Source organism: Carassius auratus, chromosome 29, assembly GCF_003368295.1.
Source record: "Carassius auratus strain Wakin chromosome 29, ASM336829v1, whole genome shotgun sequence".
NCBI classification, from domain to species: Eukaryota; Metazoa; Chordata; class Actinopteri; order Cypriniformes; family Cyprinidae; genus Carassius; species Carassius auratus.
Window position 1 is genome coordinate 5,600,819 of NC_039271.1, and position 21,471 is coordinate 5,622,289.

The window sequence follows — 21,471 nt, forward strand, 5'->3', positions numbered from 1 at the left end:
ACATGCATGGACACACACTTGTACACACACACACACACACCTATGACCCGTTGTGACTGTAATACTGCAACTATGTAAAAAAAAAAAAAAAAGTCAAATGTCAGGACTTTCCCTTCACTTTCATATTGTTGTGCCTAATAAAAAACTGTGCAGTGTCTAAGTGGCTCAAACAGATTCAAACTGAATGAACCATGTGTCCCAAAATTGGGTTTTGTTAAATTATTGTAAAGTTTTGAATGAAATGCGTCGTCTTGCAAAAGATCTGAGATGTTCTGATACTTGTGTGTGTGAATGTGTTCATTCTGTCTAGTGCTTTGACTAAATGAGCCTTGTTTTTAAAATTGTATCTAAGCGAACATAAAGGGAAGGGGGTAATATTATCAGTGAAAGTGTTAGGGGGCCCAACGATATGTTTCGACTATGTCTTGAAAACAGGTAAATCCTGCCCTGTGCAATTTAGAGCATTTCTCAATCTTGAGTCGAGAACCGGTTGCATTGGTTTCTTTCGGACTCGTCCGATATAAGAACCGATGAGCTGATGATGCATGATTCAGAGCGAAGCTATCGAACAGTACATGATTTCTTAGGACTGACACAGCACGTCTGAACAGAACTGCTTCTAGGACAACTGACTCTGTGCTAATGTTATGAGTATAAACCGAGGACTTGGATGAAGGACAATCTGACAAAACGTAAGCGTATTTAGTAACAAATAAATCGTAATGGAATATATATAGTTATGGTTTCTGCATTGACGACAACTATAGGTTAATTCATTTACTTTATATCTTAAATCCTCGTATATGCAGATCATTTACCAATATATTTCGTAAAATATATTGTGATATATTGTAATATATTATTTTCCCTTTTTATTTTCTAATATTTTATATATTTGTAATACATTTAATAATATATTGATGATACATATATTATATAATATATTGCAAAATATACAAATGATTGCCGCTTTCAGAATATTGCAATATATTGGAAAAAATAAATATATATAAGAATATATGCCTAATATATTACATGATATTTTCCAATATAATGCAATATATTTTTGTTTCATAAGGGATTGCATGTTACTGTATTTGTGTGCTTAGTTAAAAAACATAATTGTAAACTTTTCAGATCATGACTACGATGTTCTAGAGTTATGATATTTTCATCCTGGGCTGGGGAAGATAGACTTTATAGACAGATACAGAACAATACAATTGAATCACAGACATGCATGACCTTTACATTTATTACTCACAAACTGACAGTTTTGATTGCCTTTTGAATAGCAGAAATGTAATTTTCCAACTATTTTTAAACTGTAAAACGTGTTTTTATTTTTTTTTTACTAAATTTACATGCATGAGTTTGAAACTTAACCAAAAAAAGAAAGAAAGAAATATTAATAACAACAAACACTTTCTTCCTTTTCACAGGGGTTGCAATTCCTTGCCAAGAGTTAGTTGCCTTCTTGAAGTTCCTATGATCACGCATAGATGGATCGTAAAGATATCTGTAAAAAAGTAGAAGTATCCAGAAAGTGAAGTCCACCGTTTTTAAAATAATTCATGACAACAGATTTATGAATGCAGTGCACACGATTCTTCCATTAAAAAATTAATAAAATCTGATCAATAGACTTTACAGTTTTAATGTCTAAATATACGGTCGAAGCAATATTGGCTAGTCTACAAAATCCTTCTGCTTTTGACAGAAGAACTCTACCTCTAAGGGGGCATGATATACTTTACGACTTTACATCATAACGTCAGCGAGAATGACAGTCACATGTTGGCAAACTGATGAAGATGTGATTTGCATGTGTTTTCTTCAGTTTCAGCTTTCTGGGTCGTTAAGCCACATTTTTACAGTGTATATATTTGTCATTCTTCTAGTAATTTCCCTGTCCACCTTTATGCCTAGGGCCGGTTCTACATATAGACAAAGCAGGCAAATTATAGGCAAACAAAGTTTTTCGAACTGGTTCAGCAAGCACCCCCAGCACTGCACAATTGATTCGACTCTCACTAACTCATTAGCAGATGAAGTGTAAATGAGGTGCTAGTGGTGCTTGCAGGATTAGTTTGAAAATAATAGGTTACTGTTCATAACCTCGGTTCTATGAAACATACAGTGGAGAGATCCACCTATGAGAAGAAGGGCATCTGACAAAAGAGAAAGTTTTTTATTGGTCTTTCAATGATGCTGGTTTTGGCCTGCAACTTCCCAGAACGAACCAAACCATGCTTATCTGGGAAAAACCTCTATGACCATGCCAAGAGCCCAGGAACCACAAGGAACCGACGAGTCCATAATTACTACAATGTCTCCAGAAAGCAAACTTGTTTTCTTCTGATTCCGCATTTGCCTCATCTTTTCCAGAACAGATCTGAAAGATATTGCACCTGTCTCCATCGTCTTCTTGCAAACAGGTCATGAGGTTCAAACACACCAGGTGGTAAAGCTGGTTTCCCTTTCAAAAGATAATGATGATTAAGCAAAAGAGGCTCCAGGTCATTAGAATTGTCGATAGCTTGGTAACTAGCCTGTCATTCAAAACAGATTCTACTTTATAGAAAACTGTGTAAAGTCCATCATCATATAAATTTTGTTGATGTAGAAACAGAGCTGAGAACCTTTTTTACAGAGCGTATCATTCTTTCCCATACACCACCATGTGAACCCAATGGTGGATTAAAGCTCCAATGAATTCCATCTTGTGACAACACTCCTTGAATTTTATCATGAAGTACAACCTCTACTGGGCCTTTTTAACAATTGAGTCAATGTGAATGTCCCATTTCAGGTCCTGAGAGATAGTGGTGTCCAGGAATCTGAATGACTCCACTCACACTGAATGTAAAGTCATTTTATATTCCACAGGTTTCTCAGAGATGTTTCCATCTGGCCACCAAAGAAAGCAAAGAAATGTTATGTCTTCTTCAGCCACCTTAACTTGATGGAACATAGCCCGAATGTCACCCTTAAAAGTGATGGGTGCCTTTCTGAAGCGAGTGAGAACTCCAAGCAAAGAGCTGGTAAGGTTAGAGCCCTGCAGAAGTTTGTTGTTTAAAGATGTTCCTTGAAATGTAGCTCTACAGTTCAACTCCACGTGAATAGATCCCTTTCTTGGATGGTTGACACCGTGATGATGGAAGTACCATACTGTCCCAATTTCACAGTGCAGCTGTTCTTGAGATGCTTGTTCTGCATAGCCCTTGCTGATGACATCATTCATGTATACCACTTATTTATTATGAAAATCATGGTTGTTTAGGAACTTTTTCTTCAATCCAGGGACCCATTGCTTTACCACAGCAAAGTTGTTAGGTAGATGGACTTCTTTGGTCTTATAGGGAAACCTAAAACTATAGTTCCTATCTTATAAGACCACTGACTGCTCCACGATTTCCATGAAGCTGATGTGCTCCCTCAACATTTCTTTCTTTACTATGTTCTCATTGAATTCATGATTGTACTGATTGATTAACATTTCCTACAATCTGCATCTCCATTCCTAATGCACCCCTGTTTCCATTCAATGGACCATTAACAACACATCCCAACACTGTCCTAACAGCATATGGGCCAGTCCCACAGCTGTTGACTATCTCCAAATGTTCCACTATCCTTGAAGCATTGCTACCAATCAGCAAGTCAACATTTGCTTTTATATTTGGTACTCCATACTTTTGATAGGTATGGAAACTTAGCCAAACCTTATCAAAATGTTATCAAGTTGTCAGTACTAACTGGCATTTTCTGCTGTGTGAGTTCCTCAGGAAGCTAACAGAAGTTATTGCCATTCAGACTAAATACTTACAAGCCAGTCAAGGAGTAAGCTGGAACCATGGCTTGATGTCCCATTGTACTAAGCCAGAATGTGACCTGTTTACTTGAAATATTCAGCTTCTGCCTAATCTGTTCTGTGCAGAATGTAGCTGAACTACCCAGATCCAAAAAAGCTAATGTTTTTATGACTTTTTGTTTCCTTTGATGGATTTAACTTGTACTGGGAGAATGAACAATGCCCATCAGTCCTTACCAACCCCTGTATGCCCACATGTTTTGGAAAACCCTAACTTGTTATAAGATTACGACTGGTTCACTGCTGCTGATTGCCTTTTGATGCGAAACACTGTAGGTTGAGCTCAATGACAAAGTTTGCATTTCAGGCACCCTTTACAATCTTTGCTCTTGTGCTCAGTACACAAGCATGAAAAGCAAACTCCAGTTTCCCTTAGAAAGGGAACTCTTTCTTTGAATTCTTGAAAAAGCAGCATGTCCCTGAGCTTGGTATGAGGGGTAGGACAGTAGCGTGAAGACCCCCCGAAATTGTCCTTGTTCCATTCCTGCAAAAGAGAAAGATAATGTTATTGAGATGTCCTTAATGCAGCCTATGGCTAGAAGAGGGGTATTCTCCCCTCTAAATGCGACGGAGAGAATAGCAGTCCCCTCTTTAATTTAAGTAGCAGGGGTGTTCATCCCCTGCTGAGGGATGAACAGCAGTCTCCTGCAGCTATAGCAGTAAATGGTGTTCTCTCCAGCTGGAGAAAACAGCAGTCCCTTTTTCTTTTGAGGGGTTTCGTCCCTCACTTCAGGGATAGAACAGCTGTCCCTTACCGTTATAGCAGCAAAGGGTGATCTCCCTAGTGGGAGAAAGCAGCAGTCCCTTTTTTTCTTTTTCTTTTTTGAGGGGTGTTCGTCCCTAGCTTGAGGGATAGATTTGTGGCCATTATTGGAACTGCAAATGTTGAATAAACCCCGAACACACGTGATCGTTATCGTGTGGTGAATCTGGCCAATCGTGAACAGCTGTGTCGTCATCAGCACTCCTGCAGTCACTGTAGAGAAACTGCAGTGGCTGAATAAGCCGGCTGCTCTCAAAACACTCTCACGGTACTTGATGCCACGCGTGACGGTCATGTGGCATCGGCACAGTCTCTAGTTGGACAAAATTTCTAACTGGTATGCACTGCTTGAAGTCAGATTGCGATCGGTTTGCACAGTGCTGTGTGAAGTCGAACGCACCTAATGCCTGATACTCAGCAAGTCAGCTGCCTAAAGAATCGGATGCAGCCAGTACTTCTCACTAGTGATTCCCGATGGTTTTAGAGGATAGTTAGTCCTCGTCGCCCCCTGTTGTTCAGAGAATGGTACACCAGGGTTCTTACTCCTTCAAGTAAAATCCAAGCCCTTCCAAGGACATTTCAATTTCCCGCACTTTACGTCCTTTTAATTATCTTTTTACACACATACTCTTACCTTAGTTAAGCACACACACAGATACCCCAAGGACACCCTTACTTGTAAATTGTTTGGATTTTGAAGGCACATTACCAATTTGCATTGTTCTAAACAAAAAAACATCAAATTGCCAGCAGGCCGCGCATTTGGACCAGTACAATGGTTTGTATGAATGTCCGTACATTTATTTGAATGTCCTTAGATTTTTGTCACAATGATGCTTATCTTTTTTTTTGTGGGGGAATGACACGTCATATTCATACATCCTACAATAGGTGATTTTAGTAGCATAAACAAGATGGTTAATCCGTTCGGGATTTAACGTACAGAACCGAGCAACAAACATTCCTGATTAATGGCTGATGATTATACTGATACTATATAGAACAGTCTCCCAGAAAGGATGGGTTATAAAGGAAACTAATCTAATGTAAACAATATGTAAATTATCATGCTGCTTTTTTTGCATGAGCATGTAAATCTCCTCAAATGGCCTGGGCTGCGTTTCCCTAAGCATATCATAGAAACTATTTTATACTATAAATATATTTATTATTTACATCAGATGTGTTAAAGGGGTCATATGATGTTGCCAAAACGAACATTGTGTATTTGGTGTAATGCAACATGTTTATGCATTTTAAGTTTAAAAAAAAACATTATTTTCCACATACTGTGCATTATTGATCCTCTTATATGCCTCACCTTCTGAAACGCGAGGTGTGCTCTGATTTGACAGCTATCCAGTGTATTGTGATTGGCCGAATGCCTCAAGCATGTAATGGAAAATGTTACGCCCCTTAACACCGTTATGCATGCGTCTCGGCACGACGAGACAAAACCAATAAAACCCATTACAAACAAGGTAGTTTTTTCATCCAGTGGGGATATAATTACTGATTATAAAGACTTGTACTGTGTTTTTAATTGTTGCATTGCATCACGCCACGTAATCATAAAACCATATCTGCATTAGTGATCGGAGAAACAACAAGAGCTAATCTACACTGCTTAAAACTCACGTTTGAATCATCAGTGGCAAATCTTTTACATATGTAAACGTACTTACAGACTGTGAGTGATAAGCACCAGACTGTCCTTGCAAAGTTGTAATTGCCCCGCTTTATAGAAACAGACACCGACATTGTAGGCTACTCTCTGAAGAAAAACAGTCCTCATCCTACTAAAAAAATCTAAATATTTGGGTTGAACTGTTCTGGAACAGTGTTGTAGATACAACTGTCACAGCGTGAATCACAGCGTGAATCAAAGTTACGCCTTCTTCTTTTTTTTTCTTTTCTTTTTATTGGTGAACTTTTGGCCGATGTTGTGCAAACCTTTTTATCTAGTTTTAAACTGGTGCTCTGTCATCCAGTTTCATTTAAACATAAAATAGAAGCTGTGTGTTTAGATGCAGAATTGCATGTCTAACTTTGGATTTCCCCCTTATTCTTCAGAGGTCTAAGTTTACATCCAGTAATTGTCTAAAGCTTCCGCGACATTCGAAATAGTTACATATACAATTTTTTTTTTCGTGTCTTATGGTCAGGTTTTGGGTGACTTATGATTTGTTGCTCTACTCAGTAAAAGATGGCTGTGGAAATGTCAGTTACTTATTACCTGTGCGCTTCTAGTATTACAGATGTACAACATAAATTAACTTTAAATGCACTGAAGTAGTATTTTCATGCTCCAATAACATCTTGACGGTGCACTCCATACATCTGAACAGATATAACTACAAATTTAGCTAAAATGTATATCTTCAGGAAGTGTGCATGCACCACTAGAGTAATATCTGAAACTTTTTTTTCAGTGGGAATGAAGGTTACACCCTGACGGTTCTGTGAGCATTTGATAAGCAGACAGCAACTTTCTGACACGTGGGTTTCAACACACACACACCCTCTCTCTCTGTGAACTCAAACGAGCTTCTTCCTGCTCTCATTTACATCAGAAATCAGCCCCCAGCGAAGGTAATGTCGCTCTCTCTATATAACTCTATATAACAACTTGGAAATTATTAGAAATCAATGTGATTTAAGAGTTACTTGTCATAACTTCAACATTATTTGACTGGGAATTTATTTTATTTTTCACTACAAACATAACACGGTTATTCGGTTTTGCACATTTTACTCAAATTTGAGGGTTTTTTAGGCGTTAAGAAAAACAGGAGTAAAAAAACTCTCATATGTAATGATGCATTTCTAGCTGCAACAATGCATTAGAATGATGTGTATTTAAGACTGCAAACAGACTTTTTAGTCTTCAAACTATGAAAGTGATCAGATCTGACCGTGCTGAAGGTGAACTGTGGAGTCACTTGTCTCTAGATCTGAAGCACGATGACATCTCAGGTCTCAAAGACGGTCCTGCGACTGGAGGCTGAAGATGTCCAGACACTGAAAGATGGAATTAATTTTAAGAAACACCCAGAGGATGGTAAATGTTACATCATTTACAAAAGCAAAGACAAAATTCGAGCATGTAGGAACCAGTGCAAACACCAGGGAGGACTCTTCATTAAAGACATAGAGGACTTGGACGGCCGGTGGGTGAACAACAGAACACTGATAATAAAATATGCTTTAAATGTGAAAAAAAAAATGTAAGTTGAAATACAGAAGTTGGTATTTTTTACAGTGCATAAATCACTCAATATGCTGAGCTGCTGCTCAAGAAACATTTTTTTTATTACTATCAATGTTGAAAACAGTTGCACTGCTTCATATTTTTGCATAAATTGATCAAAAGTGACATTTATAATGTTACAAACATTTCTATTTCAAATAAATGATGTTCCTTTGAACTTTTTAATTCACACAAAAATATTCAGCAGCACAACTGTTTTCAACGTTGATGATAATAAGAAACGTTTCTTGTGCAGCAAACAGCATATTATGATTTCTGAAGATCATGTGATGCTGAAAATTCAGATTTGATCACAGGAACAAATTACATTTTACAGTAAATCCATGCAAGAAAAAGCTATTTTGAATTGTACAAATATTTAACATTATTAATAATATAATATTATAAAAAAAAATCATACTTAATCACAGGAATCATTTACATTTTTATAGTATACTCACACTGAAAACAGTTATTTTAAATTATAATATAAATTATAATAATATTTGAATATATTACAGTTATCACTGTATTTTTAATAATATAAATGAAGCCTTGCTGAGCAGAAGAGACTTCTTTAAAAAAAATAAATAATAAAAACACATTTAAAAATCTAATTAAATCCTGTAGAAATATTTGGTAACACTTTACAATAAGGTTCAATTAGTTAATATATTAACTAACATGAACAAAACAATCCATTTTTATGTTATTTAATGAAAATGCAGTCGTTCATTGTTAGTTCATGTTAATTCACAGTGCGTTAACTAATGTCACCAAGCTTAACTTTTGATTTTAATAATGCATTAACATGAACTAAATGCTGTTGTAGTATTGTTCATGCTTAGTTCATTTTATCTAAAGTAGATTTCTGAAAACATATTGTAAAGTGTCACCAAATATTGATTACAAATGAATCATTAAATATGTGCGCATGTGTGTTTGCATAACAGAACAGTGCGCTGCACCAAACACTACTGGAAACTTAACGTGGCCACTATGGAGTACGTCAACCCTCCGGACAGCTTCATGCAAGACGAACTTGGTAATGTCACAGTTATTTAACAAGAGTGCTGTGAAAACAATTTCATACACTCTTGTTCTTCATTGGCATCAGTGGTTCTATAAAGAACCGTTAACATCCAATGAACCTTTCCATTGCATTTGTTCTTTACACTGAGAAACTTCTACTGAAAGGGGAAACAAAAATGGTTTTGAAACCTTTATTTTAATGACATTTGAAGTCATTTTAATTGCAGCTAATATACAGTCTTGTTCAAAATAATAGCAGTACAATGTGACTAACCAGAATAATCAAGGTTTTTCGTATATTTTTTTATTGCTACGTGGCAAACAAGTTACCAGTAGGTTCAGTAGATTCTCAGAAAACAAATGAGACCCAGCATTCATGATATGCACGCTCTTAAGGCTGTGCAATTGGGCAATTAGTTGAATTAGTTGAAAGGGGTGTGTTCAAAAAAATAGCAGTGAGGCATTCAATCACTGAGGTCATCAATTTTGTGAAGAAACAGGTGTGAATCAGGTGGCCCCTATTTAAGGATGAAGCCAACACTTGTTGAACATGCATTTGAAAGCTGAGGAAAATGGGTCGTTCAAGACATTGTTCAGAAGAACAGCGTACTTTGATTAAAAAGTTGATTAGAGAGGGGAAAACCTATAAAGAGGTGCAAAAAATGATAGGCTGTTCAGCTAAAATGATCTCCAATGCCTTAAAATGGAGAGCAAAACCAGAGAGACGTGGAAGAAAACGGAAGACAACCATCAAAATGGATAGAAGAATAACCAGAATGGCAAAGGCTCAGCCAATGATCACCTCCAGGATGATCAAAGACAGTCTGGAGTTACCTGTAAGTACTGTGACAGTTAGAAGACGTCTGTGTGAAGCTAATCTATTTTCAAGAATCCCCCGCAAAGTCCCTCTGTTAAAAAAAAGGCATGTGCAGAAGAGGTTACAATTTGCCAAAGAACACACCAACTGGCCTAAAGAGAAATGGAGGAACATTTTGTGGACCGATGAGAGTAAAATTGTTCTTTTTGGGTCCAAGGGCCACAGGCAGTTTGTGAGACGACCCCCAAACTCTGAATTCAAGCCACAGTACACAGTGAAGACAGTGAAGCATGGAGGTGCAAGCATCATGATATGGGCATGTTTCTCCTACTATGGTGTTGGGCCTATTTATTGCATACCAGGGATCATGGATCAGTTTGCATATGTTAAAATACTTGAAGAGGTCATGTTGCCCTATGCTGAAGAGGACATGCCCTTGAAATGGTTGTTTCAACAAGACAATGACCCAAAACACACTAGTAAACGGGCAAAGTCTTGGTTCCAAACCAACAAAATTAATGTTATGGAGTGGCCAGCCCAATCTCCAGACCTTAATCCAATTGAGAACTTGTGGGGTGATATCAAAAATGCTGTTTCTGAAGCAAAAGCAAGAAATGTGAATGAATTGTGGAATGTTGTTAAAGAATCATGGAGTGGAATAACAGCTGAGAGGTGCCACAAGTTGGTTGACTCCATGCCACACAGATGTCAAGCAGTTTTAAAAAACTGTGGTCATACAACTAAATATTAGTTTAGTGATTCACAGGATTGCTAAATCCCAGAAAAAAAAATGTTTGTACAAAATAGTTTTGAGTTTGTACAGTCAAAGGTAGACACTGCTATTTTTTTGAACACACCCCTTTCAACTAATTGCCCAATTGCACAGCCTTAAGAGCGTGCATATCATGAATGCTGGGTCTTGTTTGTTTTCTGACAATCTACTGAACCTACTGGTAACTTGTTTGCCACGTAGCAATAAAAAATATACTAAAAACCTTGATTATTCTGGTTAGTCACATTGTACTGCTATTATTTTGAACAAGACTGTATAAATGTGACCTTGGACCACAAAACCAAAATGTATGGTTTGTTAGGATCGGACACTATTTGGCCGAGATACAATTATTTGAAAATTTGCACACACAAAAAATCTAAATATTTAGAAAAAAATCATCTTTAAAGTTGTTCAAATGAAGTTCTAAGCAATGCATATCACTAATCAAAAATCAAGTTTTGATATATCCACAGTAGGGAAATTTACAAAATATCTTCATAGAACATGATCTTTACTTAATATCCTAATGAGTTTTGCCATAAAAGAAAAATCTATAATTCTGACCCATACAATGTGTTTTTGGCTATTGCTACAAATATACCCCAGAGACTTAAGACTGGTTTTGTGCTCCAGGGTCACATATAACTTGTTGATGGATATTGACTGAATCGCTGTGTTATTGTCTTACTGTAGAGGCAGTGCTGTCAGATACTGACGGTAGTTTAGAGCTGCTGGAGTTGAATCCTCCAGACCCCTGGACCGCAGAACCCCGAGAATCACAAGAGCTACACGCCGGAGAGATTACGGTAGGATCAACACCCAACTGTGATCTCATTAACATCACATTCATTGCTCGAACACACCAATAACACACTTAAAAATAATGGTGCTTCAAAAAGATCTTCAAGCGATGCCATAGAAGAGTTTTAGTGTACATATGCACAAAATGTTTGCTAGACAAACCATGTATTTCTGATGTAAACCAACTGCTTGAACGGAACATAAAGCATGTACATCATTGTTGACTAATTAAAAGTTTTGTCTCACACATCCACACCTTAGTGTACACACTGCACCAATTACCATTGGATTCCTTCCTGGTCAAAGAAAACCACAGAAGCTTGATTTGCATCCCGGGAACATTATTTTAATATTTGTCTAAACTGTAATGAAATACCAAAGAAAAACCAATACGGAGATGACGTCACTGAAGCACAAATGAATACTGCTCCTAAGTTAGGCTCCTGATGGTTTAGGTTTATGCTTGTTTTGTTTTTGAAAGAAATTAAGACTTTTATCCAGCAAGGATGGATGCATTAATCTGTCAAAAGTGATGTTTATAGAAGAATTCTTGGTAACGCTTTTAATGAAGCCTGTATTTATAATACATTATAATAGTATGCTCAAGGCATTACAATGAATGCATAACACTTTATAAAAAATAACTTTATAACATCTCATGAGTAATCATAAGTTCTAATGCATGCAAATATTAACTTATCTGTGGATATAACTTTTAAGATTATGTTGATTTATAATACACAATGAACACAATGCATCCATTTAACTTACACTGAATTATATTTCCCATATTTATGACGTATTATAAGTCTCATGCCTTCACTCGATCTCTCAGTTTTAAAAAAGGATTGCCCTATCTCTGTTTTACAATTTATTTTCAAGGTTTTTGGAAAAGACCAACTCTGTTTGAGCACTTTCTGTCAGGGTTTGGCAAGGAGGAACTCAAATGCAGACAGGAAACACAACACAAAGGGTTTATTTACAAAAAGGGGAAAAACAAAACCCACGAGGGGGAAAACACGGAGTAAGGTAAAGACTAAATAGCTAAACAGGACTGGGCTGACATGACAAAACAAACTCTTAAACACTAACTACAAACAAACACTCACGGTAATACAAGGACTTCAGAGGTACAGAAACAATCACAAATGTGGAATAATCTCAGACGTGGAACAATCACAAATGATGAACAATGAACCGACGAAAGACAGAGCACACTGGGAGATGTGGCACAGATAGGACAATCACGACAAGACTAGGATAACAAGGGGGGCGGGGCAAGGGAATGAGACAACACAAGCACATGGCCCAAAGACAAGGCCATGTGCTTGAACACAAAACACGGGTCTGCCATGATCCTGCCTCAAGACTAGGAAAAATCAAGGACACGAGGGCAGAATCATGACAGAACCCCTCCCTTAAGGAGCGGCTTCCAGACGCTCCTCAAGGGAACATCAAACACGGGACATGACTGACATGACAGACTGGGACACCGACACAAACCAACAAGACATGACAAATAATAACAAAGGCAAACATAAATACACAATGGCAGGGTTGGGGTGACAAATCAAAAAAAACAAACAGGGAAGGGGAGGAGGCGGGACCACAAAGTTCATGGGGGACAGGAGTCTTAGGAGGGCGGGCCGAAGGCTGACGACGAGGGGTCCGGGCAGGTCTGGGTGGTGAGGGGTGGGAAGGGGTCTCGGGACAACTGACAGAGGACATAACAGGAGGGGTCACAGGACACGGGGCAACCTCTACAGGACGAGGGGCGACAACAGCTGGACGAGGGGCGACAACAGCTGGACGAGGGGCGACAACAGCTGGACGAGGGGCGACAACAGCTGGACGAGGGGCGACTATATCAACGGGACGCGGGGGGACAACAGGACACGGGGGGGGACAACGGCTGGACACTCGGGATTTCTGGGGACAGGGTCAGGGGACAAGACAGGACTGACGGGGACTTCTAAAATTTGAACAAGACGGTACAGTGAAGACAGTGAAGCATGGAGGTGCAAGCATCATGATATGGGCATGTTTCTCCTACTATGGTGTTGGGCCTATTTATTGCATACCAGGGATCATGGATCAGTTTGCATATGTTAAAATACTTGAAGAGGTCATGTTGCCCTATGCTGAAGAGGACATGCCCTTGAAATGGTTGTTTCAACAAGACAATGACCCAAAACACACTAGTAAACGGGCAAAGTCTTGGTTCCAAACCAACAAAATTAATGTTATGGAGTGGCCAGCCCAATCTCCAGACCTTAATCCAATTGAGAACTTGTGGGGTGATATCAAAAATGCTGTTTCTGAAGCAAAAGCAAGAAATGTGAATGAATTGTGGAATGTTGTTAAAGAATCATGGAGTGGAATAACAGCTGAGAGGTGCCACAAGTTGGTTGACTCCATGCCACACAGATGTCAAGCAGTTTTAAAAAACTGTGGTCATACAACTAAATATTAGTTTAGTGATTCACAGGATTGCTAAATCCCAGAAAAAAAAATGTTTGTACAAAATAGTTTTGAGTTTGTACAGTCAAAGGTAGACACTGCTATTTTTTTGAACACACCCCTTTCAACTAATTGCCCAATTGCACAGCCTTAAGAGCGTGCATATCATGAATGCTGGGTCTTGTTTGTTTTCTGACAATCTACTGAACCTACTGGTAACTTGTTTGCCACGTAGCAATAAAAAATATACTAAAAACCTTGATTATTCTGGTTAGTCACATTGTACTGCTATTATTTTGAACAAGACTGTATAAATGTGACCTTGGACCACAAAACCAAAATGTATGGTTTGTTAGGATCGGACACTATTTGGCCGAGATACAATTATTTGAAAATTTGCACACACAAAAAATCTAAATATTTAGAAAAAAATCATCTTTAAAGTTGTTCAAATGAAGTTCTAAGCAATGCATATCACTAATCAAAAATCAAGTTTTGATATATCCACAGTAGGGAAATTTACAAAATATCTTCATAGAACATGATCTTTACTTAATATCCTAATGAGTTTTGCCATAAAAGAAAAATCTATAATTCTGACCCATACAATGTGTTTTTGGCTATTGCTACAAATATACCCCAGAGACTTAAGACTGGTTTTGTGCTCCAGGGTCACATATAACTTGTTGATGGATATTGACTGAATCGCTGTGTTATTGTCTTACTGTAGAGGCAGTGCTGTCAGATACTGACGGTAGTTTAGAGCTGCTGGAGTTGAATCCTCCAGACCCCTGGACCGCAGAACCCCGAGAATCACAAGAGCTACACGCCGGAGAGATTACGGTAGGATCAACACCCAACTGTGATCTCATTAACATCACATTCATTGCTCGAACACACCAATAACACACTTAAAAATAATGGTGCTTCAAAAAGATCTTCAAGCGATGCCATAGAAGAGTTTTAGTGTACATATGCACAAAATGTTTGCTAGACAAACCATGTATTTCTGATGTAAACCAACTGCTTGAACGGAACATAAAGCATGTACATCATTGTTGACTAATTAAAAGTTTTGTCTCACACATCCACACCTTAGTGTACACACTGCACCAATTACCATTGGATTCCTTCCTGGTCAAAGAAAACCACAGAAGCTTGATTTGCATCCCGGGAACATTATTTTAATATTTGTCTAAACTGTAATGAAATACCAAAGAAAAACCAATACGGAGATGACGTCACTGAAGCACAAATGAATACTGCTCCTAAGTTAGGCTCCTGATGGTTTAGGTTTATGCTTGTTTTGTTTTTGAAAGAAATTAAGACTTTTATCCAGCAAGGATGGATGCATTAATCTGTCAAAAGTGATGTTTATAGAAGAATTCTTGGTAACGCTTTTAATGAAGCCTGTATTTATAATACATTATAATAGTATGCTCAAGGCATTACAATGAATGCATAACACTTTATAAAAAATAACTTTATAACATCTCATGAGTAATCATAAGTTCTAATGCATGCAAATATTAACTTATCTGTGGATATAACTTTTAAGATTATGTTGATTTATAATACACAATGAACACAATGCATCCATTTAACTTACACTGAATTATATTTCCCATATTTATGACGTATTATAAGTCTCATGCCTTCACTCGATCTCTCAGTTTTAAAAAAGGATTGCCCTATCTCTGTTTTACAATTTATTTTCAAGGTTTTTGGAAAAGACCAACTCTGTTTGAGCACTTTCTGTCAGGGTTTGGCAAGGAGGAACTCAAATGCAGACAGGAAACACAACACAAAGGGTTTATTTACAAAAAGGGGAAAAACAAAACCCACGAGGGGGAAAACACGGAGTAAGGTAAAGACTAAATAGCTAAACAGGACTGGGCTGACATGACAAAACAAACTCTTAAACACTAACTACAAACAAACACTCACGGTAATACAAGGACTTCAGAGGTACAGAAACAATCACAAATGTGGAATAATCTCAGACGTGGAACAATCACAAATGATGAACAATGAACCGACGAAAGACAGAGCACACTGGGAGATGTGGCACAGATAGGACAATCACGACAAGACTAGGATAACAAGGGGGGCGGGGCAAGGGAATGAGACAACACAAGCACATGGCCCAAAGACAAGGCCATGTGCTTGAACACAAAACACGGGTCTGCCATGATCCTGCCTCAAGACTAGGAAAAATCAAGGACACGAGGGCAGAATCATGACAGAACCCCTCCCTTAAGGAGCGGCTTCCAGACGCTCCTCAAGGGAACATCAAACACGGGACATGACTGACATGACAGACTGGGACACCGACACAAACCAACAAGACATGACAAATAATAACAAAGGCAAACATAAATACACAATGGCAGGGTTGGGGTGACAAATCAAAAAAAACAAACAGGGAAGGGGAGGAGGCGGGACCACAAAGTTCATGGGGGACAGGAGTCTTAGGAGGGCGGGCCGAAGGCTGACGACGAGGGGTCCGGGCAGGTCTGGGTGGTGAGGGGTGGGAAGGGGTCTCGGGACAACTGACAGAGGACATAACAGGAGGGGTCACAGGACACGGGGCAACCTCTACAGGACGAGGGGCGACAACAGCTGGACGAGGGGCGACAACAGCTGGACGAGGGGCGACAACAGCTGGACGAGGGGCGACAACAGCTGGACGAGGGGCGACTATATCAACGGGACGCGGGGGGACAACAGGACACGGGGGGGGACAACGGCTGGACACTCGGGATTTCTGGGGACAGGGTCAGGGGACAAGACAGGACTGACGGGGACTTCTAAAATTTGAACAAGACGGGACAAATAATCAGACAAAGACTTAGCGGCAATAATAATGGGCATCTCCTTACGAGATGAGACAGACTGTAGAAGAGTTTCTGCTGCAGAGTCGGCCACGGCTCTCTCCTCCGCTCTGACGACTGCAGACTTGAATACAGCTCTCTTCTTTGCCGGCTCGGGCACGCCAGCGCTCACCGCTGCTGGCTCGGGCACGCCAGCGCTCACCGCTGCTGGCACAGGAGACCTCGCCGACTCAGGAGGAGACAGGGTCACAAGACCGGCAGGCCCCTTCTTTTTCCTCTTCGGGCGCGGTGCAGGGGCCACAGCTGGGTCCGAGGCGGGTTGGGGGAGTTTGGTCTCGGGCAGGGCAGACTCGGACGCCGAAGACTCTGAAGCTGACTCCCATGAAAACAGTCTCCCTCGCTTGTTGGGGAGACTGAAGGTAGTGGGAGGTGCCTCAGGATTTTGGGAGGGACTTGCCTGATCCCCCAGGGTTGCCACAGCCAGGACACGACCCTCTGGGATCGTTGGCAGCTGGGTAGGTGGAGGGGACCTCTGCGGCTCCTCCTGGGAGACGCTCTCCCACAGCCGGGCATAATTTTAGAGGATCCATTCCCCCTCGGGCGAGTATGGGAGGGTGACCCCCTTCCTGTCGGTGGGGGATGACATCCAACATTGACGACGAAACTCCAACAGGTGTTGGAGCTCGGAGGACCTCCTGCCTGCTGAGTTCCTTTTTGGTCAGTTCATTCTGTCAGGGTTTGGCAAGGAGGAACTCAAATGCAGACAGGAATCACAACACGAAGGGTTTATTTACAAAAAGGGGAAAAACAAAACCCACGAGGGGGAAAACACGGAGTAAGGTAAAGACTAAATAACTAAACAGGACTGGGCTGACATGACAAACAAACTCTTAAACACTAACTACAAACAAACACTCACGGTAATACAAGGACTTCAGAGGTACAGAAACAATCACAAATGTGGAATAATCTCAGACATGGAACAATCACAAATGATGAACAATGAACCGACGAAAGACAGAGCACACTGGGAGATCTAAATAGGGGAACTAATCAAGACACGACAGGTGGCACAGATAGGACAATCACGACAAGACTAGGATAACAAGGGGGGCGGGGCAAGGGAATGAGACAACACAAGCACATGGCCCAAAGACAAGGCCATGTGCTTGAACACAAAACACGGGTCTGCCATGATCCTGCCTCAAGACTAGGAAAAATCAAGGACACGAGGGCAGAATCATGACACTTTCAATCTGGTTTTAAGGCTGAATCTTCTCTTTTAAGAGTGTTAAACGACTCTGTGGTCCTCGTTCTCTTAGATTTATCAGCTTCTTTTGAGACTTTTACCCATTCTGTATCAATCAATAGACTGAAATCTTAGGTGGGTCTCTCTAAAGTGGCTCCAGTTATTTTTATCTGTCAGGAAATACGTGTTTAGGCTACAATAAGTTTTATCTTCCACTTCTTCCCTTCCCTGTGGCTTTTCACAATCCCTTTTTTCATTATAAATGCTACCTCTGGGATCTATTTTTTAGAAAACATAAGGTGTAGTTTCACTTTTATGACGATGATACTCAAATCTATTGACCTTTTATGGAAAAAAAGCTATTTTTTCCTGTCTAGATGAGGTTAAATCCTTCTTATCTCAAAAAATTGTATCCTTAAATGAGGAGAAGACTAAAGTTGTTTTTGGCCTTTCAGAAAATAAGCATTTCATTTTGACCTGGGATCTCTAACAGCTTTTAGGTCTCTGGTTGGAATCTGGGTGTTATTTTAAATGGCAAATTTCCACTGTGATTTGGTCCAGTTTTTATCAGCTCAAATGAAATATTTCTTCACTGATAAGACTCTGGAGATGAAGGTGCATGGTTTTATTACGTCAAGTCTCCATTACTGTAACTCATTATACTGTGGCATTTCAAGAGCTCAAATTTCTCATCTTCAACTAGTCCAAAATTTAAAGTCCAATCCTGCCTCTAGATTTCTTTTAAAAAAGAAAAAAAGGGATCACGCCACTCCGCTTTGAAAGCCCCTTCATTGGTTGCCTGTTCAATGTAGAACACATTTTAAAATCATATTATTTGTTTTTAAATCTTTACACGATCAATGACCAGGCTACCTATCTGAAGATCTGGTGACCAGAAATGACAGAGTCTCTTTTAAAAACGCAACTGTTTTCATTGGCGTATTAGGTTTTACATTCCTTCCTATTATATCTTCCATATCTGTGTTTTATTTTATTCTATAATTTCTTTATTTTGTTCTTATGATGCTGCTTCTTTTGTGAAGCACTTTGGTCAGTCTTGTGGCTGTTTTAAATGTGCTTTCCTACCGTAAATATATCAAAACAGAATTTTTGATTGGTAATATGCGTTGCTAAGAACTTCATTTAGTCAACTTTAAAGGTGATTTTTCTCAATATTTAGAACTTTTTGACCACAGATATTCATAAAAATTGACACTTATTTTTTGTTTTGTGGTCCATGGTCACAAATAATGTCAGGATAAAGTATGACTTATATTCCATTATAAATTAAGTGGATTTAACATAGTGTTTATTGCATGTTTTAAATAATCATACTCAAAAGTTTTAGTAAAAGTGTTATAATGTGTTATTTTTGAGATGAAACAACATATTATTATTATACGTTTTATTTTTATTTATTTTTTTATAATGCATTATGCATTCATTATAAAAATTGGCTTAATCAAAGTGTTACCGATTTATTTTTCCAAATGTCCTGTTCATCGAAGAATCCTGTGTGTTCCAGTTGACCTATTTCACACATGCATGTATGGAGCTGAAAGCGGGGAACAAGCGGATGATGTTTGACCCGTGGCTCACAGGACCAGCATTTGCGAGAGGATGGTGGCTCCTTCACGAACCTCCGTCTGAAGCCATGGACAGACTCAGTCAGGCCGATCTCATTTACATCAGCCATATGCATTCAGATCACCTGAGGTTAGTGTCTGATCCAACATATTGTATTGTATTATATTGTTTTATGCCATAAAACTGCACATTTTAAATATTTCTTTTTCTATCAGCTACCCGACTTTGCAACGTCTTTCCATGAAGCGTCCAGATATTCCCATTTACGTTGGAGACACTTCACGGCCAGTGTTTTGGTGAGACTGAAATCTAAAGCAGAGTTTGCTGCATTAAAAGGATGCACAATTAATCAAATTAAAATATATATATAACATACATAATTAATAATACACTCCTAGTTTATACGACTTCAAATTTAGATGGGATTTCTGATCATCATTTAGGCTAAATGTTATTCTAATGATTATTCTGGTTAGCCTACTGAATGGAATGGAAATTACATTATCATCTCAGAAATACTCATTTCAAAACATCAAATTCTCCAAGATAAACCTATGTCAGACATCAATGCGATACAGAGTGTATGGAATACTTAACTGATATACTGTAGGTTTATTTTTCCTTTTTATTCAAAATATTCCCAAACGTCTTGACTAAACCATGAAAACTGCAGCCTGATGTCACGGCAATTCATACATATTTTACAAGTTAATTGTAAGACCTCATCCGTATAAATGAATTTTGATGTGTGCTAAATCTTATGTATATTACGATTTGCATAATGACCTACACCTAACCCTGCCCCTAAACCTACCATCAATGTGGTCTAGACAAATCGCACAAAATCGTACGAGGTCGCACAAATTCATACGAATTAATACTTACGAATTGGTCTTGTGATACTGTTGAAATATCTCGATTCTTAAATATGTGTAAGCATATGCATTTCACATCTTTGTAGATTATGTTAGTTGATCTTTAATGGGCGATGGAGAAAGTAGCCTAATGGTGTAATATATTAATTCCAGATAAAAACCCGTCTTTTTACTTAAGTACCAGATATGGGTGTCATGGCATACAATATTTTTAACAAGACTGATTTTGTATTTAATCTGAAATGAATAAAAACTTTGTATGTTACTAATTATAAAACGGATAATTCCGGTCCTTGATTCTGATTGGTTGAGCCGCGTTCTAAGTTTCTTGGAATTTATGGCAGCCCCCCACCCCCACCCCTGTCAGTTACTGATTTGAACAGCAAAATGGCGGGAAATATCTGTAACTGTCAGTTTCACCTCACTATTACCTATAATGGTGTGACTTCAACTGTTACAGATTTAAAAAACAAAACAGCGGGAATAAATAGTCCCTAATCTCTAACACAAAGTATCATTTCAGCATAAAAGGGTTCTTCAGGACAACGCACTCTTAAAAATATAATTTTTTTATTGAAATCTGTGGTTCTGGAAAGAACCTTTAACATCCAAAGAACTTGTCCATTTCCCCAAAAGTTAATTTTTTAATTGTTCTTGAAACTGAAGTTATTTTAAGATTTGTTCAGTGAAAATTTATTTAGGTTATATATCCATCTTTTCTTTAAGAGAGAGATAGTGAATATGTGTTGATCTGGCCACAAAAGTGTCTTTTGCAATAACATTTCCCATGTACTGAGACCAAGATAAACATTCCCCAACCGGGTCTGTGGATTGACCGTGAGATTAAATCAGGAGAGTACACATCCTGTTTAGGTCATTAAGAGTATAAACCCCCAAAGTAATCCAATACTCTAAAAACTTGATTGGGATTGCATATTTGGAAACGAGACCTTTGTACTAATTGCAATTCATTCAAACGACACCAAACATGACTCTGAAAAACACTCTAATTCACATAAAAAGTGTTTGCATAAACATTTTGTGTGAACTCAGGAAATAGTGAGAAGTAGGAACAAATGTGAACGAGAAAGTGAAAGTTGTTTTAGTGGGGTATGGGAACTGATGCCTGAATGTTAAATCACTGGTTGTATTGT

At 38.7% G+C, this 21,471-nt stretch overlaps 1 protein-coding gene across 1 annotated transcript in view; it reads left to right on the forward strand.

Moving 5' to 3' along the window:
• Window positions 1-534: 534 nt before the first annotated feature.
• The window catches only part of LOC113048495 (cytidine monophosphate-N-acetylneuraminic acid hydroxylase), a 28,267-nt gene continuing 7,330 nt past the window's right edge, over window positions 535-21,471 (forward strand). The window contains exons 1-7 of the mRNA XM_026210346.1: window positions 535-692; window positions 7,070-7,229; window positions 7,590-7,807; window positions 8,841-8,932; window positions 11,205-11,317; window positions 19,381-19,571; window positions 19,658-19,738. Coding sequence (XP_026066131.1) covers window positions 7,602-7,807; window positions 8,841-8,932; window positions 11,205-11,317; window positions 19,381-19,571; window positions 19,658-19,738 — 683 coding nt within the window. The 5' untranslated portion in view covers window positions 535-692; window positions 7,070-7,229; window positions 7,590-7,601. The remainder of the gene's footprint in view (window positions 693-7,069; window positions 7,230-7,589; window positions 7,808-8,840; window positions 8,933-11,204; window positions 11,318-19,380; window positions 19,572-19,657; window positions 19,739-21,471) is intronic.